This window comes from Pongo pygmaeus, chromosome 5 (genome assembly GCF_028885625.2).
Source record: "Pongo pygmaeus isolate AG05252 chromosome 5, NHGRI_mPonPyg2-v2.0_pri, whole genome shotgun sequence".
Lineage (NCBI taxonomy): Eukaryota > Metazoa > Chordata > Mammalia > Primates > Hominidae > Pongo > Pongo pygmaeus.
The window spans coordinates 6,532,172-6,559,434 of NC_072378.2; the positions used below are offsets into that span (position 1 = coordinate 6,532,172).

At 44.0% G+C, this 27,263-nt stretch overlaps 1 protein-coding gene across 2 annotated transcripts in view; it reads left to right on the forward strand.

Annotated features, from left to right (window-relative positions):
* Positions 1–21,689, forward strand: part of LY86 (lymphocyte antigen 86) — a 65,316-nt gene extending 43,627 nt beyond the window's left edge. The window contains exons 4-5 of one of the 2 annotated variants that reach the window (XR_008503230.2): positions 15,088–15,855; positions 18,730–21,689. Coding sequence is in view for 1 of the 2 variants with exons in the window: in XM_054492198.2 (XP_054348173.1) it covers positions 15,088–15,140; positions 21,252–21,335 (137 nt within the window). In the remaining variant the exon portion in view is untranslated. The remainder of the gene's footprint in view (positions 1–15,087; positions 15,856–18,729) is intronic. The other variant, XM_054492198.2, reaches the window with a different exon arrangement.
* The last annotated feature ends 5,574 nt before the right edge of the window (positions 21,690–27,263 follow it).

The window sequence follows — 27,263 nt, forward strand, 5'->3', positions numbered from 1 at the left end:
TTGATGTAATCCAACCGAAAACCTGAGAGGACTTAATGATGCCTTATTCATGTCAGGATCCCAGAGAGGTGCAGAAGATAATGGTGCCCACAAGAACTGCTGATTCATGGCTCATACATGCCTGCACAAGCTACTTCTCAGTATAAGCAAAATCCATTATGAAACACATTCAACAGATAAACATACCTTCCTGTGTGCAATATGCAAACTAGAAAAAATAATTTGGTTTAAACTTGATTTTAAATGCATTAATATTTAAAGCTTGCAATTAAAAGAAATATTATGATGCAACCTTTTGCAATCTGAAGAATCCTCTCGTTGAGAAAATAACTGGTCCCTGGTTTATCTTTTGTGTAAATCTGAACTTTCCTACTGTTTGACCAAAGTGAGAAATACATTATAATTAGATGAATTTCAATATAAAACAGAGTAGATCCCGTGAGAACTGTATTCAAAGTCTGGCATAATATAATATTGCCCATAAGGCAGATATTTTTGTGACAGCATCCAAGAGATTCTGTTATAATACTCACTGATTTTACACATACAGATAAGTCAAAGGTGTAACCATGGTGGGTGCTTATGGTTACCCATCCTCCCTTCCTTTTCATTACCTTCCTTAATTAGATGTTTCTCTTCTGGTCCTGGTTCATGCTGAACACTAGGACCTGGTGATCCTCCCAGCATCATTCATTGCAGAGCCTTCTCGATCTCACTGTCTGCATCAATTCAAAATTCTGTCTTAACAATAATATCTAGATTAGCAGTCAGATTCCATCAGTTAGATTTCTACGGCCTCCTCTATTTCTGTTTCAATGTGCTCCTTTCCACAGATCTAGGAAATGAAGGGAATTTGGGGGGAGTGCTGGGAATGCAATCTGTTTACTGCCTAGATTTGGAAAAAATCCACAAATCCTTACCCCCTGCACTGCTGAAGTAGAAGACAGGGCCAAACCACCTTCCCAGCAGGTGCTACCTTGAAGAAATTAATCTATGCTGATGACCTGACAACCTCTCTAAAGCATGCCCCCAGCCATGGCCCCAGTACCATGGGCTTCATGATTCAGTTGTTTCATGTTCACTGCACATACATTAACAAATGCAAGCCCCAGGAATTCAGGCATTGATTTAGGCTATAACAGAAGGGGAATAAGCAGCTTAACAGAAGCCTAAATTTTAAAATACAGTAGTCCCCTCTTACCTGACAGGGACATGTTCCAAGACCCCCAGTGCATGCCTAAAGCCATGAACAGTAACAAATTTTATATTTACTATTTTCCCCATATATACATATATCTATGATAAAATTCAATTTATAAATTAGCCATAGTTAGAAATTAACAATAACAACTAATAAAATAGAATAATTATAACAATTTACTATAATAAAAATTATGTGAGTATGGTCCCTCTTTCTCTTTCTCTCTGTCTTTCTCTCTCACTCTCTCTCTCCCTCTTTCTCTCTCTCTCTCAAAATACCATAACATTTTCAGGCCACAATTGACCACAGGTAACTGAGACTGCAGAAAGTGAAACTGCAGATAAGGGGGACTATTGTCTACTGTACATGTTTTCTAGGGTATCACCTATGTTATACTTGTTTGCTCACCTTTGATTTCTGGGCCATTTTAGACTTCCTGCTCCTTCATAAGCTGCAGGCTTTCCATCGCCGCACTTCATTCCCAGCTTCCCCCAATCCTAGCTTCTGGTCCTACCCTTCAACTGCTGCCAGTCTCCCCAGTGACAAAGTGGCTCAGATGGGAATTCATGTGTCTTGGCTCCTCTTCTCGTGGGTGGATCTATAGACCCGTGGAGGGAGTGCTAGCTTTCTGTGACCTGGAAAATTGCACTATTTCTCTTGCCATTATTATCCCCACTGTCATTTTGTAGCTGCAGGCAGCATGTTACCAAAACCAACATTATTCTGGAAGCATTTCCTGTCCCCTGACTCATCAGCCTGCAGTGCTGCCGCTGGAGAGCAGAGACCATAGCCCAGTCCAGTGGTTCTCAACCTTGAGCAGGCATCAGCATCACCTGGAGCCCAAGTTCAACCACAGTTGCTGGACCTAGCCCCAGGGTTTCCAGTTTCGTACATCAGGCGGGGAGTCTGAGAATTTGCATTTCTTACAAGTCCTCCGGTGAGGTTGATGATGCTCGCCCAGGGACCACACTTTGAGAACCACTAGCCTGGTGGTTATGCACAAGATTTGAAGCCAGACCTACATACAGCTGAATCTTTACTGCCACTTACCATTTATGTGACCTCAGACAAGTAACTTAATCTCTCTGAGCCTCAGTTTCCTCATCTATACAATAAAGAAAATACAAGTGACCTCATGGGATAGTCATAAGAGTAAAATGGGATAATACACATATAGCCATAGAATGGTGTTCTGCACACAGCAAGCATTCAATAAGTGATCCATGGCAGCAACTTGGTGCAGCTGATGACAGATTTCTCAAGCAAGGGTTCTGAGCCCCTCAAGTCATCATCCATCTCAGATTGGAAGTCTGCATTTTAACAAGGCACATGAAGAGGCAGTGGAGTCATTGAGGCTTAGAAGTTTAAGACCTTTTCCTTACAGGTAGCAGGAAGATGCCTTTGGTCCAAGCCTGCATATTTTCTGATGGTTGAACAAGGCGAAGTTTCCCTGGCCCTCTTGTCTCTCTGGGGAGAGAGTGTCATTTGCATCTCTCATGGAATTGGAAATTTGAAGCACCATCATCTCCCCTTCATTCCCTTCTTCTTTTCATGTATTATTCCTTGTCTCCAGACTTCAATGGTAGATTTCCTGCTTGTGATTACCAGGCAGCTGCTGCTGCAGCAAATTCATGCAGAATCACCAAAAACAATGGTTTACTTATTGCATTAGCAGAACTCCTACCCTCAAACTGAAAAAAAAAAAACAGAACTAAAACTGTAGCCACCCTACAGAGGGTACAAGCAATGACTAAGCAAAAGAGCACTTTTTCTTGCTAAATGGAATGAAAGGAAGCATATTGGATTTTGTTTTTTGTTGTTTTTTTTTTAATGAGACAGAGTCTCGCTCTGTCGCCCAGGCTGGAGTGCAATGGCGCCATCTCGGCTCACTGCAAGCTCCGCCTCCCAGGTTCATGCCATTCTCCTCCCTCAGCCTCCCAAGGAGCTGGGACTACAGGTGCCTGCCATCACGCCCGGCTAATTTTTGTATTTTTAGTAGAAATGGGGTTTCACCTTGTTAGCCAGGATGGTCTCGATCTCCTGACCTCGTGATCAGCCCGCCTTGGCCTCCCAAAGTGCTGGGATTACAGGTGTAAGCCACCGTGCCTGGCCACATACTGTTTTTTAAGGAATTCTAGAGCCCTGGGTGCTTTCTCCCCATCCTCAAATTCAAGCACGTTTGTAAATGAGCCAACCGTGCTGCAACTGTACTTTGACATCTGTCAATTCTTTATGTTCCTTGAGCCCAGCATACTATGACTAAGGATGACCGAGGACCAGAAACACTTAATTTTCTAAAACAAGCTTCTTTAAAAATCCTTGACCGTTATGGAATTTCAGAAATCCAGCTCAGTGTCATACTTTGATGTAATAATCCTTTAGGAAGCTAATTAAGAAGGCCAACTCACGGCTCCCCCTTATCACCCAATCGGATCCCAGAGCCGCTGGTATCTGCATTTTAAGAAACTAAACATCCCGAGAGCCCTGATGTGTGTGAGCCCGGAGCCCCCCAGTGTGAGAAACGCAGCCCTCTGTGATGTCTGTTTGTTTAGCTTTCCAGTCGCGTTACTCTTTCCCAGGGTTGTCCAGGTTTATGAGGATCAAGTCAATTTCTTCTCTTTGCTTCCATCATCATCTACTTCATTTCCATTTCTAGGAATCTAACTAGCCCACCAATTTATAAGTCGTATTTTGAATGTTGTATAAAGTATTTGTCCACAAAACTTAGGAATTAGTTGGTAGGTGGAACAAAAAAACTTAAATTCTTTTTGCTTTGCTGCTGGAAGTTATGTATCTCTCAGAGGGGGAAACAGGACAGCAGACAAACAGGTCTTGCAGACAGAATGCCGCTGAAAAAGTCATTTTCCCTGCTAGGCCCCGCTTCCTCATCAATGACTAAATAGTCGGCACCATCCAGACAATAGCTACTGGCCCCTGCAGCCATTAAGTACTAGCAGCACGGCCAGTCCAAAGTGAAATGTACAGAATACACACCGGATTTTGAAGACTTGGTACAAAGTATGAAAAAAATAATGTAAATATCTCATTAAGACTCTTTATATTGGTTCCATGCTGATGTGGTAGTATTTTTAATAAGTGGGTTAGACAAAATATATTACTAAATTAATTTCACTTATTTCCTCTTCCTTTTTTTGTATAGTTACTAGAAAATTTTATGTTGCATATATGGTTCACATTATATTTCTCTTAGCCAGTGCTGATCTAGAATTGCACTGTCCAATATGACAGCCACAAGTCACATGTGGCTATATGAAGAATTTACATTTAAATTAAATTAAAAATTCAGTGCACCAGTCCTACCAGCCATATTTCAAGCTCCTAATAGCCACACATGCCTGGTGACTACTGTATTTGATGGTGTAGACACAGAACATTCCCATCTTTGTGGAATGTTCTATTGCATAGATCTGACCTAGTAGTATCTATACTGCTCTAAAGTATTTTTAACAGTCCATCCTGAGCTCGTTTGTGAGTTTATGTTAGAAATTCTACTCTCTGGCCCAGCCCTAAACCCAAGTACTTTCTGTTCTGCTCAAATCCTAGGTTACATCCGTGTCATCGTTCTGAAGGGCCCTTTGTGGAGAGCACAAATTACAAACAAGCCACCACCCTTGTCCCTTCTCAGGCTCATCACCTGGTCCCTCCTTTCTTAATCCAAGACCGCTGTATTAGCTTTCTATAGCTGCTGTAACAAATCACCATAAACGTAGCCATTGACAACACCATCAGTTGATTCTCTTATAGTCTGGATATCAGAAAGCTAGCATCAAAGTATCATAGAATTGTGTTTCTTCTGGAGGCCCAGGGAGAGCCGGCTTTCTCGCCTTTTTCAGTTTCTAGAGGCTGCTGCGTTCCTTGGCCTGTAGTGGCATCACTCTACTCTCTGCTTCCATCTCCACCTGGCCTTCTCCTTCTGATCTTCTACCTCCCTCTTATAAGGACCTCTGTGATTACATTGTGCCCCCCTGGGCCACACAGGATAATCTCCCCATCTCAAAATCTTTAATTTAGTCACATCTGCAGAGTTCCTGTTGCCATATAAGGTAACATATTCACAGTTTCTGGGGATTATGACTTGGACCTCTTTTGGGGGGCCATTACTAGCCTGCACAACCCCCAACTGGAAAACCAGCATGCCTTGCTGAACTCTGTGTGCCATGTGAAAAGGCCCAAAACTGTGTATAATATGGGAAAAACTCAAACTCCATAGGTTTTCAATTAAAATGCTTTCATAGAAGTCCAACAACTCTGAGAACTTCACAGATAATGCACTTGCTCACAAATCTGAGGCAAGAGATGAATCTTTCTGTTAGGAGAGTGTATCATTGCTCCCAAGGGCTTGCCTTATTGGGCCATTATTGTCACTTTTCCCCCATAAAACCACCACCTGCATGCCCTCTAACCAGAGAAGAAATGATTTGGCTAGGAGTCAATGACAGCCAATGTGTTGCGCCCATTCTTGGCAAAGAAAGATGGTAAGACGGCAAGGAGTCCTTCATCATGTTTGTTATGGAGAGAAAACCAGCTTCTATTAGAAATAAAAAGGGTAGGGAGAGGCCGGGTGCAGTGGCTCACACCTGTAATCTCAGCACTTTGGGAGGCCGAGGGGCACAGATTGCTTGAGCTCAAGAATTCCAGACCAGCCTGGGCAACATAGAGAAACCTCAACTCTGGAAAAAAAAATTAAAGAAAAAAAAGGCAGGAGGGGGCAGGGATAGCCGGGTGCAGTGGCTATGCCTCTAATCCCAGCATCTATAGAGGCTGAGGCAGGGAGGATTGCTAGAAGCTGGGAATTTGAGACCAGCCTGGGCAACACAGGAAGACCCCCATCTCTAAAAAAAATTTAAAAATTGGCTGGGCATGGTGGTGTAGTCCCAGCTACTTGGGAAGCTGAGGCAGGAGGATCACTTGAGCCCAGGAATTTAAGGCTGTGGTGAGCTATGATCACACCATTGCACTCCAGCCCTGGGCAACAGAGTGAGATTTCTCTCTAAAAACAAAACAAAACAAAACAAAAAACAAAAGAAAAGGAGGGTAGAGATGAGTACATCTCTGAATCACTGCAGAGTCCTAAGGAGAGGACCATGAGTGAAGAAACCCAGGAAAAATTCTAATTTTATAAATGATTCATTAGAAGTACACAGTGAACGTTTTCAAGTTGTAAATAACATTAAATTTCTCTAGGTAGTGAAAGGCCATAAAATAAAATCTCACATGCCTCGTCAAATGGACAGGGAGAGATATCAAAGTAGAGTTAGCTGGAAGCAAAACTAAGATAACCCATGTATAGAAAAAGTCATCCAAACTCACATTATACCGTCATGAGTTCTAAAGTACAGTTGTGACCCCAAAAACACCACAGCAACTATTCCCAGAACACGCTGACCCTTCACACAGCCAATGGGGTGAGACCAAACGCTGGACATCCCCAAGAAACATTTAGAAATAAAGTTGAGCAAGTTCTAATTGTGGAGCAACAGAAATAATCCTCCAACAAAAGGCCATTTGACTTGCCAAAGAGTCCCAAAGTTTTCAAATCCACTTTATTGGAGTTAACTTGATTTATTATAGGTTATTCCACTTATGCACTATTGGACACTTGTGCACTATTCAGGGACAGTAACTCTCCATCCAACTGAATGAAGAAAACAAAGACAGAGTTCACTGTGCCCCTCTCCTGCTTCCTCCAGTCCCTCTTTTCTAAAACTCACAGGCTTCCTCACATACCCTGTTCCTCCCCTTGGAGCACAGCTGTGATCTTCACCTCCTGTCCCTGTCACTCAGCACCTGTCTTCTCCCAGACTGTGAGATTCAGAGAATTCAAAGAGATAATCCAGGGCATGAAAATTCTCCTTCCTGGTCTTTGGCATAAACGTCAAGGAACAGGTTCCAGGGCATTCGGGTACCATTTCTGAACTAGGTGGTTCCATCACAAGAAACAGGTGCAAACGTATCAGCAGCCAGGTGGCTAGGGCCACCACTAGCTCATCCATGGCCTTGGTATACATTAGAAAAAGGGGCACCTTCTGCCAGGAAGTGTTTCTAGTTTGGGGTACCCCCAAGTAAAGCCAGGTTCAAGGACTTGGGGGTGGGTTGTACATGGGGCCATGATGCCAGGAAGCAAGGGTGATGGGGAAAGCCAGTAAGAGATGCATCAGGGAGCTGATTACCAGCACAGGGAGCTAGGGCTCCATCCCTCAGCAACCCCTGGGGAAACGCAGTGTGTGCCTCAGAATTGTCCTTCTCAGGGTCAAGAGGCTTCAGGAGTTCACATCCCTGCACTTCCCAGTTGCCCTTCATGGGCTTCTCTGAAGCAGGAAAGCATGCAGAGGGGCAGTTCCTTGACATGGAGTAACATCAGAGGCCCTGCTGATGCCCACTCCAGCAGCCGGGATTCCACCAGGGGCTGAGAGGATGTGGCCCAGACCACTAAAAGCATATGCTGGTGGGATTCAGCCCAGTCCTGGGCTACAGGCCCTGACCCAGTAGGGCACAGCTGGATTTCTATTCCCACTTAACCCTCAGCCAGGCACATTCTGTGCAACTGTATGGGGAGGACCAGCAGAACCCCCTCTGAAATGGAGCAGCCAAGCCTGCAGCACTGAGAGTCCCAGGAGGACCCCTCCAGGAGAGACACAAAGGACTCAGAGGCTCAGAGGATAAGAGTTGAATGGCCTGGGAGCTTAAGGAGCTGCCAAATTAGGACACACTGAAAAATAATACTAAAAAGTTACAATTAGGCCTGGCTTAGCCTGGAGCTTACCTACCCACACTGCCTGGAATCCATGGAAACCTGAAGAAACCTCCAGCCTTTAAGGCCCACTGGGATCTAGCTACAGTGACATTTGCCCTGAAGGCAGTGGACACTCTTATCAGTCCCTACCCCAAGGCAAGTTTGTTATTACCTTAAATGAGAGGCCTAACCTACCAGCTCCAAGTCTTAAGGCAACAGTAACAACTACATCCTCGAGGGTCAGAAACTGAAGAGAGCAAAGCTTCAGATCAGAGGGGATGGGATGAGAAGCAATGCCTGGGCCTTCCCCATCTTCCAGATCTGGTTCTCTCGGGAAATACGCAGAGGTAAAGAGAGGAATAAAGATTGTATCCAGAGCTCACTAGAATAAAGCCATGCACTCCCTCCCTCCTCCTCCAGAGACGATGCTCTTGGTTGGTCTGTAACATTGTTCCCACCTTCCTCTTCGTCCTCTGGCCCCTCACCTTGGTCCTCCACGCGCCAGATGTCATCACAGACTCTGAGCTTCCTCCCACTTTGCTCTTTGCTCTTGGTCTCACCTGGAGGGGAGAGTGAGGGCTGCATCCTCCCAGGTTGACACTGCCTCTCTGCATGCAGGTATCCCTTCCAGATACTGATTTCATCTCCTTTGGAGATATATATACCTAGAAGTGGGATTGCTGAATCATATGGAAGTTCTATTTTTAATTTTTTGAGGAATCTCCACACTGTTTTCCACAGTGTCTGTACTAATTTACATTCCCACCAACAGTGGGAATTTCTCACAGAATTAGTCACAGTAGCCAAGACGTAAAAACAACAGCGACAGATGAATGGATAAAGAAAATTTGGTCTATACACACAATGGAATATGATTCAGCCTTAAAAAAGAAAGAAATTCTGCCATTTGCAACAATGTGGACAAACCTGGAGGACATTATGCTAAATGAAATAAGGCAGACAAATATTGCATGATCTCACTTATATGTGGAATCCAAAAATAAAAGCCAAACTCATAGTAAAAGTAGATGAGTGGTTGGCAGGGTCTAAGGAGTATGGGAAAAGAAGAGGTGGTGGTCAAAGGGTGCAAACTTGCAGTTAGAGGATGAGTAAGTTCTGGAGACCTAACGTACAGCACACTGACTACTGTTGATCACAATGTATCGTGCATTGCTAACAGAGTAGCTCTCAAGCGTTCTCACAACACACAAACACACACGCATGCACATAAGCATGCATACACACAAAAACTCACATATATTCACACACAAATGCATGCATGCACACAAACACACACATGCAGGCACATACACGCACACAAACACACACACATGAAAGGTGACTATGTGAGGATATGTTAACCATGTTATACAACTTAAATATATACAATTTTTATTTGTCAATCATTTCTCAATATAACTGGGGCAAAAAAGAACACTGCCTCCCCTCTACCCTGCCCTACTGGGCCCAGCAGGTGGGAAAGGGACTCAAAATGCTAGGTAAATGAATGAATGATTTTTTAAACAAAAATATTTGTTCTGGATATGCCAATTGGCCTAGTCATCATAATTATAAGTCTTGAGTATTTTTATACTGTTAAGCACCCTAAAAATGCTTAAGCATTAATGACATTTTATAATAAATTTGGGAAATTGGCAGGAATTCCAGCAAGATCCTAGCAAGGGCTAGGAAATGGGGAGAGGGTGGCCTAGAAGAGTTCATGCAGTCAGCAGGCTGTATCTGCACTGGTTATTGAGAACAGAAAGAGGCAGACCAAGACACAGGACCAGCCGGGTGCAGTGGTTCAGGCCTGTAATCCTAGCACTTTGGGAGGCCAAGGTGGGTGAATCGCTTGAGCTCAGGAGTTGGCGACCAGCCTGGACAACATGGCAAAACCCCATCTCTACAAAAAACTAGGCGGGTGTGGTGGCATGCACCTGTAGTCGCAGCTACTGAGGAGGTTGAGGTGGGAGGATGGGAGGATCACCTGAATCTGGAAGATGGAGGTTGCAATAAACCAAGATTGCACAACCTGGGTGACAGAGCCAGACCCTGTTTCAAAAAAAAAAAGAAAGACACAGGCCCTCATATCAAGTTGATGTCACCCAAAACCCTTGGGACCTTTTATTTCCACAATTTAAAAACCAATTTTCTTTTCAAAAAGACACTCAATGACAATCACCCAAAGATCCAGGTCAAAAAAAAAAGCTGATATTCAGAAATGACTTCAAGTGTTCAGAACCAGGGAGGTGAATTTCTTTAATCCACTGCACATTAAAAACTGATAAAGATTGCACATGAAAGGAACGGAAGAAATGGGTGCAAATATACTGGGGCTCTTTTTATAGTCCTGGAGTGTGAGAATGTTAATTAAAGGAATCTCAGAATTGGAGAGAATCTGAGAAAGGATGGAGTGAAAATTTAATTTTAGGTGTTGTTTTATCAGGTTAAAAAAAAAGACAATTTCATGAGTTACTTGCAGTTACCTCAAGAACTTCATGAGCCCCCAAAAAAGCTCCAAATGAAACTGTAAACTGTAAGAGACCAATTTAATGAAAACCTCTCAGCCCAGTGAAGGACCTCTTAATGGTGAAGAACACAAATGAGCAAACCCCGGGAGCATTAAATAAGCATAACAAAATGTTAGGTATCATTAGGGTGTTGTTCTTCAAAGAGTCATACTCATCCATTTTTTAAAACAAAAGTTTAAAAAAAAGGCACAGACAGAACTTAGAAGTTACATACACTGGCTCAAGCAAGAAGCTCCAAAACCTAGTCTCATTGCATATTTCAGCATCCACCAAGTGAATGTCCATTCTGTTACTGTTTTTCACACCTGGGTAAATAATAATATAGTTAATAACTAATTGCCATTTCTACCCTTCCTGGGGACCACATTCTGCTCAGCGGCTTTACACACAAGTTCTCCAGTCCTCTCAGTGCCCTATGGGAAGGCATTGCTATTTCTATTTTGCAAGCACAAAAGCTGAGTTGCAGGATGGCTGAGCAAATTGCCCAACATCACTTAGCTAGTGAGTCAGAGAGCTGGGTCTCAAACCCAAGTCTGTCTCCTTCCTAGGTCAAGTCATTTGCACTGTGCCACCCTACAGCAATTTGTAGAAGCATAAAGCAGGTATAAACATGCCCAAGGGAACCCAGCCAGATCAGACAGGGATGGCACACCAGTCCTTGTTCTTGGATTCTGCTCCTGAGCCACACTGTGTCCAAACCCTGACAGCCAGCAGGAGTGCTCTTGGCTTGTTCATGCCCATAGCAGCCACATCCTGAGTTGCAAGCAGAAGACACCCAATCCAGCCAACAAAAGCAAAGGGAATTTCTTGAAAGGACATTTAGGAGTCACAGAATTGGCAAGAAAGCTGGAACACCAGGCAGAAAGTGGGCAGCTCTAGAGATGGATGAGTTCTGCTTCTCTTGCCAGAACAGATTGGGAAGGGGTCTCTTTGTCTCTGTGCTCTGATTGTCTTGGCTTGGGTCAGAGAGTATCTACTGGGAAAAAGATAACTTCCAAAAATGAAATCGTGTTCCAGTAGCTGAACCATTGCAGTGCATATCTGTTAGGGGCACCATTAGCATAGACTGCAATGCAAGGGGTGCATCCTCAGGCTGGGCAAAGCACCAGCATGACAAATGAACCCCGGGCAGGCTGTCCCTCTGAACCCTCTATATGTAACCACATATTAGTTACAGTGCCTATATGTCCTGCTCAAACATGTTAAGTAACTTGCCCAATTAATAGAAAAAAGAGCTCAGATTCAAGCCCAGATAGTCTGACCCCTGGACATGTGCTCTAACCACAATGCTTCAAATACACACAGTTTGCAGTGCTGGGGAATCACAGGGGAGGCAGTAATCACTGAGGGGCTGGGCAAGGCATCATCCTTCTTGCTGACTTCAGTACTGATGTCGATGGCCCACCAAGTACCATGATGTCTCAGTTCTTTCACCCCCTTACTTCCAACAACCATTTCCATCTTTACACCTCAACCACCATCTCTTATGTCAGCCCTGGATATCTTACAGCCTGTAAAAATGCACCCTTTCTGAAATCTAAATGTCAAGCCCTCTGCCACGTGGCTTCCTCATATCCTGCCAGCTCACCAATTCTAGCACCTTGACTGCAATAATAGAAACTCCATTCAACTCACTTCCCCACTGCTACTATCAACAACTCCCTCCTGCCTTCACTTTCTTCCTTACTCGCCTTAGATTCTATGGTCTATTATTATAATCCTTTCCTTGCATCTAACCCAACAGCCTTGACTTTCTCTTCTTTTCATTCTTGTCCAGTGAAACTCCAACCCAACCATTGACCTTCAGTAGCATTGGAGCTGCTGAATGTCTCTAAGAAAATATACATCTGGGCTAACTGGAGTATCTTTAAATTTATGGCCACAAACCTCAAAAAAAGCACTCAACACTGCCTATAAATCTTACTGTATTTCTCAAGTAAATTTCTTCCCCACTGTCCATGAATATTGTATTCCTCCTTTTGCTACTCAACACAACACAGGCCGTCACCATCTAGTGCCCCTACCTGTCTATGAGCTTCACTGCAAAAATGAAAGTAATCAGTCAGGAGCCCCACTATTGGTTTACTGGCCCATCTACAAACGTATCTACACCTGAACTCATTCTGCTCTGTTTTCTCTCCTACAATTGTGGGAGTAATTTTCATGCTTCTCTCAAATGCAGGAGGGAGTGTTAATAGCCTTCCTTTCCACCTTCTTAAACCCTTCATGTCTTCAGTTATTCCCTCTTCTGCATCATCAATCTCTCTTTCTACAAGATTATTCCCTTGGAACAACAAATATGGTACAGTGTCTCCCATTTTGAACAAAGAAACAAGCCATTCTTAATACCACACTCTCCTTCAGTTATCTTTTTTTTTTCTTTTGCTCCCTCTTATAACAAAACTCTTACTTCCTCACCTCCTTATCTCTCTTCAGTCCACCCCATTCAGGCATCTGTACTCATCTCTCCAGTGTTCTTGTCAAGGTCACCATATGACCTCCATGTTGCCAAATCCACTGCACAGTTCTGTTCTCCTCTTCCTCAAACTCTCAGCAGCAGCATTCAGCATGGCTGGCAATACCCTCCTGTTTGAAAAACATTCAACTCCTGGCTTCCTTGATCCCTCACTCTCTGACTACCATCTACTCCACTGACCATCTCTTCTTAGTCTCCTTGGTTGGCTTCTCCTCAACCCAACCTCTGAATGTTGGAGGGCCTCAGGAGGTCCTGTCCTCTCCTCTGTTGATTAATTCTATCTCCTTTGGGTGAGGGAGGCATCTCATCCTGTCCCATGGCTTAATCACCACATGTTAATCACTCTGATATTCGTAGCTCCATTCTTACCTTTTCCCTAAAATTCCAGACTTGTATAGCCAACTGCTTCCAAGGATTCTTATTAACCATCTCCCAGAAATAGAGCTCTTCAATCATCACACACACACACACACATACACACACACACACACACACACACACACACACACACTGTTCCTCACCAGGCTTCCCTAATCTCAATAAATGGCACCCCCATCTATCCAGATGCTCAAACCAAAACCTTCCTGGCCCCCACTCTCTATACCCACTCATCAGTGGGTGCTATCACCCAACACAGCTGTGATCTCATTCGTGTTCTCTACCTCCACCACCACCACCCTTCACCAATCCATCATTTACCTTGGCCACAGAAGAGCCTTCACACTTGGCTTCTTCTCTGCATTCTCTACACAGCAGAATGTCTCTGCAAAACATAAATTAGCTATTTTGACATGACTTTGAACACATTTCCACTGCCTCTGGAATGAAATCTGAACTCCCTACCATTTCCTGCAGGTACTAAAATATCTGTCACCCCTCAATCTTTCCAAGGTCTTCTCAACACAGTTCCTCTTGTTCACTGTGCTCCAGCAGACTCATCTCCCTCTGTCCTCCCAATTTCCTAAACTCTTTTCCACATCAAGGCCTCTGTCCTTATTTTGTTATTCTGAGATGATCTTCCCCCAGCTCTTTAAATGCTTGGCCCATTCTGCTCCTTCAGGACTTGGCTCAAATACTACCTCCTTATAGACGCCTCCATGACCTGCCACCCTGTGGAACATGGTGCCTCCCAGTTCCTGGCATTAGCGAGTATTCATGGAGTGCTTCCCAGGCATTGTTATTACTGGCTTTTTATTGATTACCTCTTTTAATTCCCCACCACCCTAGGAAGTAGGTACTGTTATTGTCATTATCTTACCCATCTTAAAAAAAAAAAAAACAAGGAAACGGAGCCCAAAGAGATAACAACTGTCCACAGTCAACTAATCTTGGGACTTAACCCTGTGCAACCTGGATCCAGCCTAGCCCCTTCCCCACCACACCCTCCTGCCTCTCTCATATTACTTGGTGTCTCTTTCCAGCACTTGTTACAATCTGGATATCGTCTTGTTTAGTTATTTCTGTAACATCATTGTCCTCAGTAGAGTATGCATTAGTTCATTTTCATACTGCTATGAAGAAACACCCAAGACTGGGTAATTTATAAAGAAAAAGAGGTTTAACAGACTCACAGTTCCAGAGGGCTGAGGAGGCCTCATAATCATGGTGGAAGGCAAAGGAGGAGTAAAGGCACATCTTATATGGCGGCAGGCAAGAGGGCGTGTGCAGGGGAACTGCCCTTTATAAAACCACCAGATCTCATGAGACTTATTCACTATCAAGAGAACAGCACAGGTAAAATCCACCCCCATGATTCAGTTACCTCCCACTGGGTCCCTCCCATGACATGCAGGAATTATGGAAACTACAATTCAAGATGAGAATTGAGTGAGGACATAGCCAAACCATAACAGACTATAAGCAATGTGTGGACAGAGACTTCTTTTTTTCATCCTGGGATCCACAGAGCCTGCCACATGGAAGGTGCCCGACCAATATTTGTGGCATGAATGAATAAGTGAATGAATGGTAGGTGTAGATCAGGGAATGAAAACATTTCTAGCAATAGCTGCTCTTATTTTGGTGCCAACAATTGTCACACATCTGTGTGACCACAGATCATATGAATGAATCATTTTTTTAAAATGATTGAATAACATCATCTATGCTTTATATATTTTTTCAGAGCAGATTTACTATGCTGGGCCTGTCAATAATCCTGAATTTACTATTCCTCAGGTAAGATATTACTTAATTCTTGTATTAAATAGTTTGTTTCTTGAAGAAGAAGAAGGCTAGAAGAAGGAGGAGGGAAAGGAGGAGAAAGCAAGAAAGAAGAGGAGGAGAAGGAAAGAATTAAACAGTTTAAAACTTATCCATAGGCCATCCCTGCAAAAACCCTTTCTTCATAAAACTGCTGCTTCAGAGTGGGCACTTGAAATTTCTTGACACACAGGCTTTGTCATTTTGGCATTTAATATTTTACATGTCAGTGAACCTTAGGGAATCCTCCGAGTACAAACCTCCCACTGAGAGGGATGCCAGCGTCTTGTCCAGCAGGATTACGGCATTTGTGGGGTTCCATATGGCAGTGCTGCTGGGCTGTATGGGCGGCACCATGCATGCGCTGGGACCGAGCTCAGGAGGCTGGCGGTTCAGAGAAAGGAAGACGCACAAGCCATGAAGGCGTGAAGGTCCTCCAGTTACTGTCCTTTCACTGTTACTCATGAGCTGCCATTAAGTCAATAAAATGCCCACATCCTTAGCATTTGCTGGCAAAGCTCACAGCTAAGAGTAGAATTTTCCACTAATTCCTTTCTGTTCAAGATAATGTGACATTATTAAATGGCTCAATTTACATCACTCTGCTATAAGCAATAAATGTTCAATATGCTACCCCTCAGATAATTTTTTTTTTTTTGAGACAGAGTCTTGTTCTGTCTCCCAGGCTGGAGTGCAGGGGCATGATCTCAGCTCACTGCAACCTCCGCCTCCCAGGTTCAAGCTATTCTTCTGCCTCAGCCTCCCAAGTAGCTGGGACTACAGGCAGGCGCCACCACGCCCAGCTAATTTTTGGATTTTTAATAGAAACGGGGTTTCACCATATTGGCCAGGTTGGTCTCGAACTCCTGACCTCGTGATCCACCCGCCTCGGCCTCCCAAAGTGCTGGGATTACAGGCCCTTCAGACAATCTTATGGAACAATATGAAAAGGATCACAAAAATGTGATTTTTTAAAATGTGTGCTGATGTATTCAGTACATGTGAGATTTGGTTATGTGTATGTAATATGTAGTGATCAAGTCAGGGTATTTAGGATGTCCATCACTGACTACATTTTTGTTAACTATAGTCACCCTACTCTGCTATCAAACACTGAATTTATGTCTTCTATTAACTGTGTGTTTGTACCCTTCAACCCACTTCTCTTTATCCTCTCCCTCTCGTCCTCTCCCTCTCCACTCTGGTATCTATCTTTTCACTCTCTATCTCCATGTGATCATGTTTTTTAGCTCCCACAGATAATTGAGAATAAACAATAATTCTATTTGTGCCTGGCTTATTTCACTTAAATAATGACCCCCAGTTCCATCCATGTTGCCACAAATGACAAGATTTTATTCTTTTTTACGGCCATATAGTATTCCATTGTGTATATATACCACATCTTTATCCATTCATCCATACATAGACACTTAGGTTGATTCCATGTCTTTGCTGTAGTGAATAGTGCTGCAATAAGCATGGGGGTGCAATTACAAAAATGTAACCACTTTAAATAGTTCCGTTTACAACCTCACCCTTTCAGTTCTCCAAAACCTGTATTTGGCTGAAGAAAAAGGTCTCTTTCTCCATAAAGAATCCCTAACTTAGTTTCACCTCTGGGTTTGTTTCCTTTCTTTCCCAGCCTCTGCGTTCCTATGTCAGAGTGCCAACTTGCTACCATCTCGGATTTCCACTAGCATTGCTCTTGCAGCTGGGAAGTCTCCAGCCCTCTCCCTCTGGAAATCTCTAGAGTTTCCTCCTCAGGCCTTTCAGTAAAATACAAAAGTTTTGCAAGAAAGAAAAACTACACCTGTCTTCACTTCTAGTATGAGGGGCCTAAACTCTCCCAGAGAGTTCCATTTTTCTTTAAATCTTTGCTATTTGAATTGTTTTTCTTTCCCCATTGTTCTTCTGACCCTCCTCCCAACTAGAGGCTGACTTAAAATTTCTAACAAATCAGGAAACAACAGGTGCTGGAGAGGATGTGGAGAAATAGGAACACTTTTACACTGTTGGTGGGACTGTAAACTAGTTTAACAATTGTGGAAGTCAGTGTGGCGATTCCTCAGGGATCTAGAACTTGAAAAAACCATTTGACCCAGCCATCCCATTACTGGGTATATACCCAAAGGACTATAAATCATGCTGCTATAAAGACACATGCACACGTATGTTTACTGCAGCACTATTCACAATAGCAAAGACTTGGAACCAACCCAAATGTCCAACAATGATAGACTGGATTAAGAAAATGTGGCACATATACACCATGGAATACTATGCAGCCATAAAAAATGATGAGTTCATGTCCTTTGTAGGGACATGGATGAAACTGGAAGTCATCATTCTCAGTAAACTATCGCAAGAACAAAAAACCAAACACCACATATTCTCACTCATAGGTGGGAACTGAACAATGAGAACACATGGACACAGGAAGGGGAACATCACACTCTGGGGACTGTTGTGGGGTGGGGGGAGGGGGGAGGGATAGCTTTAGGAGATATACCTAATGCTAAATGACGAGTTAATGGGTGCAGCACACCAGCATGACACATGTATACATATGTAACTAACCTGCACATTGTGCACATGTACCCTAAAACTTAAAGTATAATAATAATAAAATAAAATAAAATAAATTAAAGGCAATGGAGACCTATGAAAGGATCTCAAAAAAAAAAAAAAAGAAATCTGATGTATTCTTACTTTTGTTGCTTTGTATATAATGTGTCCTTTTTCTCTTGCTGATTTGAAGATTTTTTTTTTCAAGATTTTCATTATTTGCGCTTGATTCTTGTGCTTGGTGTCTGTTGGGCTTCTTGAAATTTGGGGGTTATAATATTCATTAGATTCGGTAAAATTTTGGCCATTATTTCTATAAACATTTTTTGTCATTTCCCTCCCTCCTGACTCCCACTTTGGGGACTCTGATTATACATATATTAGGTTACTTGAAGTTGTCACACAGCTTTCTGATGCTTTGTTAATTTTTTAAAAAACCATTTTCTCTTGCTATTTTATTTTGCTATATCTTCAAATTCACTAATTTTTTCTTCTGCAGTATCAAATCTGTCATGATACCATCTGCTGTATTTTTTTAATCAGATATTGTAAATCTTATCTTTAGAAGTATGATTTAGATCTTTAAAAAATCTTCTATGTCCCTACTTGAATATATGGAATACAGTTATAAATGAAAAAAAAAATTACTAACAATTGACTTTCACTTTTGCATTGTTGGCTTATTTTTAAACCAGTTACTCAGCAACTGTTATAAGATAGAGGGGAAAAGAACTTCTTAAAGTCAGAAAACCCATTTGAAAGTAAGTTGAGAGGCCAGGCACAGTGCCTCATGCCTGTAACCCCAGCACTTTTGGAGGCTGAGGCAGACAGATCACTTGAGGTTGGGAGTTCAAGACCAGCCTGGCTAACATGGTGAAACCCCAACTCTACTAAAAATACAAAAATTAACCAGTAATGGTGGTGCACGCCTGTAATCGCAGCCACTCAGGAGGCTGAGGCATGAGAATCGCTTGAACCCAGGAGGCGGAGGTTGCAGTGAGCCGAGATCACACCACTGCACTCCAGCCTGTGCAACAGAGGAAGACTCCATCTCAAAAAAAAAAAAGAAAAAATGTTGACCAGATAAGTAAAAAAAATTATTTTAATCACCTACAGTGCATGAAGGAAGTGCAGAACCTAAGTTCTTCAACTGCTGATGGTACTCAAGCAAATATTGCCAAGTGTGAGGGCATCGCATATACAGCACAGAGAGCTGGAGGCCTTAATCCCAAAATGGGCTCCGTACACTGGCTGCAGGTCAGCCGTGACTGGCCCGCAATGCACAGAGGCTTTGCTTTCTTAATATGGAACAGACACAGTTCAAAAACTTTCGTTTGCAAAAGACCTACCCCATATCTCCTCCTCCAGCTAAATCCTCCAGAGATGGGCTCTGGGCTAATGGCAGTTCCCATGTGGCCAAAAACGCTCCCACTCAGCGATCATTCTCCAGGGTCTTGGTATTATTTCCCTCTGAACTCATCTAACCCCTTGGCCCGGATTGAAGCCCTCCCTGGTGTCCTCTGTCTATGCCTCCAGTTTTCTGAATGAGAATTTAGGGGATCCTTTGGGCTCCCGAAGCATGTGGACAACAACTCGTAGGCACAGCCTGACCCATGTATTGCCAAAGATGCACCTACAAATCCCTAACTTACAAACTCTGTGCCCTCCTCAACAGCAGAAACGCTGCACTCAGTCCTTCCCTACTCTGGCCTCCCGACACACACCTCCACCTGCCTCCAGCCTGGCACGCTTGCCTAAATACTCTTATCTCTTATACCAGAGTCTGTGATATCTGTAATTCATGATCTAGAACCCCTTCCTTCAAATACAACAGCTCCTCTTAGACTCATAATGTAGTAATGAAAAATTCATGTGGTGTTCAATACATTTGTAGGTGTGTATCTAAATGCACATAGAGATTTTAAAGAAAAGTACATGAGGAGGAGGAGAAGGATGAAACACAACGAGATATAAATTTGAGCCGGTCTTTACTCATAATTAATTCTCTAACATTTGGACTGCTTTGGTTATATTCCTAACACTGTTTCTAAAATTACAGCTGCTCAATATTTGAGGAGTATGACTCATGGGAGCCTCTAGAATCATGGAATCACACCCAAGGCACCATCCAGAGCACAGCCTGGTTCTCTTGAATACAATTTCAGTGTTGGGGACTCCACTCTCTTTGCAAGCTCTGCTCATTGCTAGAAAGTTGCTCCCTTCTAACAAAAGCCACCTCTCATGCAGCTTCTCTCTGGTGGTCTCACCTACTCCTTCCCTTTTGCTTTATACAGATTAAACTCTTTCCTCCTTTGGGTGACAGGCAGCTCAAAGATATGTCAGCAGTCTCCTGGCCTCCTCTGCCACAGTCCCTCTGCTCTGCTTGTGACCCTCCCACCACCCCAGAGCATTTTCCTCTCCAGATTCGTGTCTACAAACACATCACCGCTCTGTGGCTGCTGGGGTGCAGGACTGGGGCGCTGGCAGCAAACAAAACCGGAATGGCTCTTCTACAGTCCTCATAGGACCTGGCTGCCAGGTGGCTTCTGCGAAGCTGACTGCAAAGGAAGGGAGACCTCCTCACAGCGTTGCTGCCAGCAAGGACCCCCAAAGGCAGCCATTCTTTCTGTGACGGTGCATTTTGGTTTTGTGCTGGTGAACTGTGCTCCCCGGGGTCTTCTCTGTCTCAGCATACAAACCTTTCTCCCTCCAGTTCTCAGGCCAGGAGCCTTGGAGTCACCTTTAACCCATCTCTTCCTCTCCCACCCACTTGTGTTTCCTCAGCGGATCCTATCGGCTATTCTTTGAAAATCTCTCTGGCACCCAAAGCCTTCCCCCATCTCCACCTCTACTCCAAGTCATCTTCATCTCTCACCTGGATTCCTGCAATCGCCTCCCACCTGGGCTTTTCAGTGAGGCAGCCAGAGGGATCTTACTGACACAGGCGCCAGGGCAGGCCACCCTCTCCTGACCCCAGTCCCTTTCAGAGTGGAAGCTGATGTCCCCACCACGGCCTTTGAGGCCCTAAGAGTCTGGCCTTCTGTGTCGCCTTGACCTCACCCCCCATCCCCCCCTCTCCCTGAAGCCCCACTGGCCTCCTTCTGCCCCTCTAAGGTGGGGGCCCCAGCCCATAGCAGCACTGCACCTTCTTGCATCTGCTTCAGGTCTTTGTCTAAAGGTAGTCATCTCAGCAGGGCCTCCTTTCACCACCCTGCTCAAAATTGCAGACCAGCACTCGCCTTGACCAACCCAGTGCTTCCGTCCACTCCCTTCCTGCATGAGTTTTCTTCATGACATGAGCACCTGACACACCATACATAGTCACATATCATAAGGGTGGTCTGTCTCTCCCAGAGATGCTGTAAGCTCCGCAGGGCAGGGGTTGGCTTCTCTTGTTCTAATGTTATCCGCAATGTCCAGAACAGCACCCAGCACATAGAAGGTTCTCTGTAAATATTTGTTAAATGGTTAATTGTACTGTGGGTCACAAGTCTAATACTTGACCTGTGCCCCTTGCAGGGAGAATACCAGGTTTTGCTGGAACTGTATACTGAAAAACGGACCACCGTGGCCTGCGCCAATGCTACTATCATGTGCTTCTGACCGTGGCCTGTAGCAAAAATCACAGCCAGCTTCATCTCGTGGGACCTCCAAGCTCCTCTGACTGAACCTACTGTGGGAGGAGAAGCAGCCGATGACAGAGAGAGGCTCTACAAAGCAGCTCCCCCAAAGACTACAGCTGCTAATTTTAGTCCCAGGACCAGATATCCCCAGACTCCACAGATGTAATGATGTCCACAATGTATCTGTTTCTAAGGAGCCTCTTGGCAGTCCTTAAGCAGTCTTGAGGGTCCATCCTTTTTCTCTAACTGGTCGCCTCCCACCAGACTCACCTGCTTTTCAGCTTTTTAGGAGTGCTTCCTCACAGTTACCAAGAATAAAGAAAGCTGGCCACCATTGTTCATTGTGGTTTGTTCAAAGAATCTTACTACAATGCTGTAGTTAAAAAGTCATTTCCTCCAGATACAGTGCCGGATGCTGGTGCAGCATAAGCAGTTCCAAGAAATTCAGGAGGGTGACAGCCTGGCTAAAATTAGAGCGCTGGGAAAATGTGCCATTGCTTCTCCTGGGCAGGCCCCCACCCTTGGACCATGAGGGCCGAGAAGCTGATGCAACCTCATGAATAGGGACATCATACTCTCGCTTATCCAAACATTCATTTCACCTTCATCCCTCAAAGCGTGATTTAACTTGACCTCAGCACATAATGGCATTCATTACTGCATTCACTAATTAATGCAAGGAATAACTCCTGAACACTTAATGTGTATCAGGCACTGTGTTCTTAAGTTGTCTTCTATGACGCTCTCCATAAAGGAGCATGTTGCCCATCCTACTTCCAGAGCCATTTCTGCGGCCCTGTCTCATCTCCTGCGATGCACCGATCGCATGGAGGGCTGCAAAGCCCCTTCACCATCCGATGCCCCTGTCCTTCCAGTGTCCCTGCTGGCCCTCTTGCTCCTGCTAAGGGGCTGAAGTAAGGTGGGTGAGTTGATGCTATCATTCATAAAAATGCCACTATATTAGAGATTAAAAGAGAAAAAAATTCCATAGTTTAAAAAACAGTAGTTGCTATTAATCACTATTTATACATCATTAAACCACCTAGAATAGCAGGTCAAAAATGCCTGGCAAACTTTAGAACCAGCATCTGAGGTTTTCTGGGTTATGAGGAGGCAAAATTACAGCAGCGTCCTCGCCTAGGCCCATCATGCTTGAGAGAAAAGACGTGCGTGGCCATACTAGGCTCAGGAGCAAACCTCTGAACGTACATGGGGGTGACAGTGTTATGCACAAGAACAGCAAACGATTCCTGCCCCTCGCCATTCCCTCTAGCTTGAGATATTCACCTCTTTCCCTTTTCAGTAACCATCACCACGAGTAGTAAAGTCCCTGGCTAGACTCTGTGTACGCACATGTTCTAACAGTACAAGACAGCTGTCACAGCCTTCCAAAGACACAGGTGGAACTCAGCCAATCCCTTCCCAATCCCTTTGCCCTCTTCTTTAAATTGACTGTGTGGGTGTGTGTGCGTGAGAGAGGGAGGGAGAGAGAAAGTTCCAGATGCTATAGGTTTGTGTTAAACTGGAATTTCCATATATGGAGCCTATCCTAGTCATAGCTGAATATACAAGTACACAGCAGTTTCACTAAGGACATGATTTGAGAGAAAAAAATATGTTTCTTTGTCCCAGAATACGTCTTTTCTTAGTGTCCTGTCATGGGCCTTAAATTTCACCATTAGTTTTATTCCAGCAAGTTGAAAACATTTTTCAATGTTCAGGAGTCTCCTCTTGGAATACGAACAGCTCTGCTAGGAGAAACGCTAGAATCTGTCATTATTTAACACTCTGGCAGATTGTAGTAACTAAGATGACTTTGAAAGGGCCAGTTCAGGAAGCAGGGGTGTCAGGGGAGGTGGGTGACCCCAAGCCGAGCCCTCTCGGGCTAGCCATTGTGTGGTTACTGGCTGGGGCGGGGTCAAAGTGCCCAGACAATCTATCAAACTAAATTGACTTCTCCTGTAAAGAGAATTGCCACTGTTTCAAAAATCACTATCAACAACTCCAAAAATGTGTCCTCAATAAACTCTTCTGAAGAAAAAAAAAAGAACAGTTTGGTTCAGGATGATCCAGTGCCACCACAAGTAAGGAACTTTGTGAAAATCAGCCAGCTTCAGACATTTGAGTGCCCACCAGCCCTTCTTTATATTTTGAGGGCAATTTCAATCGTTATATGTATAGAACGTTTTAAAAAATATTTTTGAGGGACGTTCCAGTGCCCAAGGGAAGCTTTGTCAGGCTAGAGTCTACACAGAATGCTGAAAAGCCCCTCAAGACAGTGTGATCGCATCTCAGAATGTTTTGGCTACGAGGAACAGAGAACTCAATTGAATCTGGCTTCTGCATAGGGGACTAGGTTGTCTCCCATGACTACTGAGTACCAGGGTGGTTTAGGTGTCAGCCAGCGTTTGCTGCTGAGATTCATTCTTCATCGGCTCTTCACCTCCATTTCTCCACAGTTCTTCCACCTCGGGTCTCCTGGAATATTGCCTTTACCCTCAGACAGTCTGTCCCACAATAGCAAATCATTTCAGTAGCTGGAGACCTCACTTCCACACTGTCCATAGTACAGAAGGCAAAAGAGACCTTTATCCCAAAACCCTGTTACTCATTCTGATTAGAATGGCTTGGGTCACATGACCTCTCCTTATACCCACAGCAGACCAATCTGGTTCAACTTTTATGTAATAAGGTTGTGAGTTGTTTTTCGGTTGCCGTGGACCCCAGGTTGAAGGTTAGGTAACCTATGTAACCTGAGCATGTCCAGATGAACCAAGTGTGCAACCACAGGGGGACCTCAGTGCAGAGACAGGTTGGAGTGTTTCCTCTTGTCTCCTTGCCGGTAGACTTGCAGTAAACCTTTCTTTTCTTAATAGCCAGTGCGGTGGTATTGGCCACTATGCACATTAGGCAGTGAGCCCATTGCTTGCTCAGTAACATCCTGACCAATCACTTTGACCCTGCCCTGATTGGCTTAGCCTATGTCACATGCCCCACCCCTAGACCTGGATCAGAGTTATCCCCACTGGAACCACACATATCCCTAAGTGGAAACTGGGGAAGTTGCCAAGGGGTAAAGGGAGAGGAAGGGCATGTCTCAAACTAGGCCAAAGGACATGTCCAGATCATGTCTTGAATTAGGCCAGTTTTAAGTTCTAATTCTCTCCTAGCTGTTTACTGGGCAAGTGACTTTTATTGTCTAAGCCCCAGTTTCCTCATTTGTAGGTGCTGACAATAATAATAGTACCTATCTTGTAGAGACACTGTGAGAATTAATGAGACAATGCATGTAAAATGCTAAGAATAGGGCCTGGCACATCACTCAATAAAAATGGGTCATTATTATGTTAAGGTGGGTGTTCACTTTTGGTGCTAAAGCCTCCTTTCCTAATTTACCTCTCCCATCCTCCTATATCATAAGAGCAAACCATCCTAGAAGGCCAGCCCTCACCCATAAGCCCACATTCCCTTCTGGGTCCTGAGATGGTCCCTTGGCATCTTGATTTCTTCTAAGTGTAGCTAGTTTTATTAGACCTGGTATGGGGGCATGTTCCCTGGGCCATAAACTCTGAAAAGAATTTAAGGAAAACATTTGGATACACCTTTCTGGCCCCCAAACAGAAACAATATAACCAGGCCAAAAGGGCCTATGAAAGAAAATGTGGGCCAGGTGTGGTGGTTCACTCCTGTAATCCCAGCACTTTGGGAGGCCGAGGCGGGCAGATCACCTGAGGTCAGGAGTTCGAGACCAGCCTGGCCAACATGGTAAAACCCCGTCTCTACTAAAAATACAAAAATCAGCCTGGTGTGGTGGCACGTGCCTGTAATCCCAGCTACTAAGGGGGCTGAGGCAGGAGAATCACTTGAACCTGGGAGGCGGAGGTTGCAGTGAGCCGAGATCACGCCATTGCACTCCAGCCTGGGTGACAGAGCAAGACTCTGTCTCAAAAAAAAAAAAAAAAAAGAAAATATGTATATTTTTTAATTAAACTTGTTTCCTGCACACAAAGACACACACCCAATGCCTGCATAACTAAATGTGACATCTGCAAATGTAACAATTACATCTGCCTTCAGGAAAGATAACCCAAAATAGCTAGCACAAGAACAGAAAGGGCCACATCCTGATTACAACCCAGACTCCTTAGCGCGAGAACAGAAAGGGCCACATCCTGATTATAACCCAGACTCGTTAAAATGGGGGAGTTTATTATCTCAACAGTTTAACTGCAGGTTTGAATTGGCTGTATTTTTCTCAATCAGCAAAACAAGTTAGACTACCTAATTTTCCAATCATTTTATCAGGCAAGCAGGAGTCCTATAGGGCTTATAAAAGAGTTATTTTCATCTAGTTTGTAAATGTCTTCAGTTACTTAGTTTGGAACAGAAGCCTTCAGCTGTGTTCAAATGCTCTGGCCTGAAATATTCTTCTGCCTTTGAGCCCAGCTTTCTTTTCACATGTGACACAAAACCACATTCTTTCCTCCAGTGGTTTGGTCTCCTCACTTCTGTGGAAAAGGGTATATATCAATGTTCCTTTAGCCAAAAACAATGATACCTTCTGCCAGCTGGTATTTTTCTGGATTTCCCTGAAACCCACCCAAGGGTGGAAAGACAGAAAATATCCCTGCCACCGAAGCCTTTATCATATCATTGTCGCTTTCTTTCCTTTTCTTCACTCAGAACTGGTAGAAGAAAATTCAAGAAAGAGCCAGAGAACATCATTGACATAATCAAGGGGATGCAATAAGGTTTCCACATAAAGATAAACTACAAAGATTAATATATGTCAGTGCAGAAAGATAACATCTGAGAAGGCAGAACAACAACCATGATAATAATTGTGTAAAAGCTAACAATGATTTGTGCAGGATCTCTGCGCCAGCATTGTGCTCAGCCTGCATCTCAATACTTAATCTCCAGAACAGCTGTGGGTGTGTAACACAGTGGTCCACATGATAGAAGAGGAAGTCTGGGTTTAGAGAAGTTGAGGAACTGGCCTAACGTTGCCCAGGCTTGTGAGCTCCATCAGTGAGCCAGGATTCAATTGTCTCACTCCAAATCCAGGCTTTTTCTACCTAATATTGCTTGGCTGTTTGGAAAGACACCATATAATAAAGGAACACTTCATGGTTTTAGTTGCAGGCTTGCAGAATGTGTTAACTCAAGCAGCAAACAAGCTAAAAACAAAGGTAGGCCAACGACAGTTTAGATTAACTCAATGATGACAGCACAGAAGGAAAAAGGACATAGTTTAGATTAACTCAGTGAAGACAGCACAGAACAAAAAGGGATCACGAATACTAGTCAGTTTCATGATTTGTTCACGCTCTTCCACAAAAGCTTTTGGTCACTCACTGTCAAACCCACCTGGGTGAATGTGCCATAAGCATAGTCTGGCTTTTTCACTGTTTTCTTCTTTCCCTTCATAAATCTTTATTCAGCACCTACGTTTTGCTGAGCATTGTATTAAAGACAATACATCAAATACAAAAAATGAATAATATATAGTATAATCCCAATTCAAACTCAGCTTATCTTTTAGGAAAAGGGAAGAAGAAGAGTACCAAAAATCTCTTGTGATGGAGAAACCATGGCAAGCAACACAAGAGAAGAACAAAGCACTGTGGGCGGCTTTGAGACGGGGAAGACATGTGGCTTGGCTTCACGGTAGGAGGGAGCATGCTGGCCCTTGAAGGTTGGCTGGGACACTGGAGGTCCTAGTGCCTACATGTTGTGGACAAGCTCCTGGGGGCAGAGGCAGAGTGGGAAGAATGGCCTGGGGTCCCGGCTCCCTCCCTAGCCCCTTGGTTTTGTGGTAGAGCCTCCTGCAGAGAAGCAACAGCTAGGAGCTAACTTTATAAGGGATTTGGAGAAATATCAGGGCACCTGCAGCATTTCATGGGGT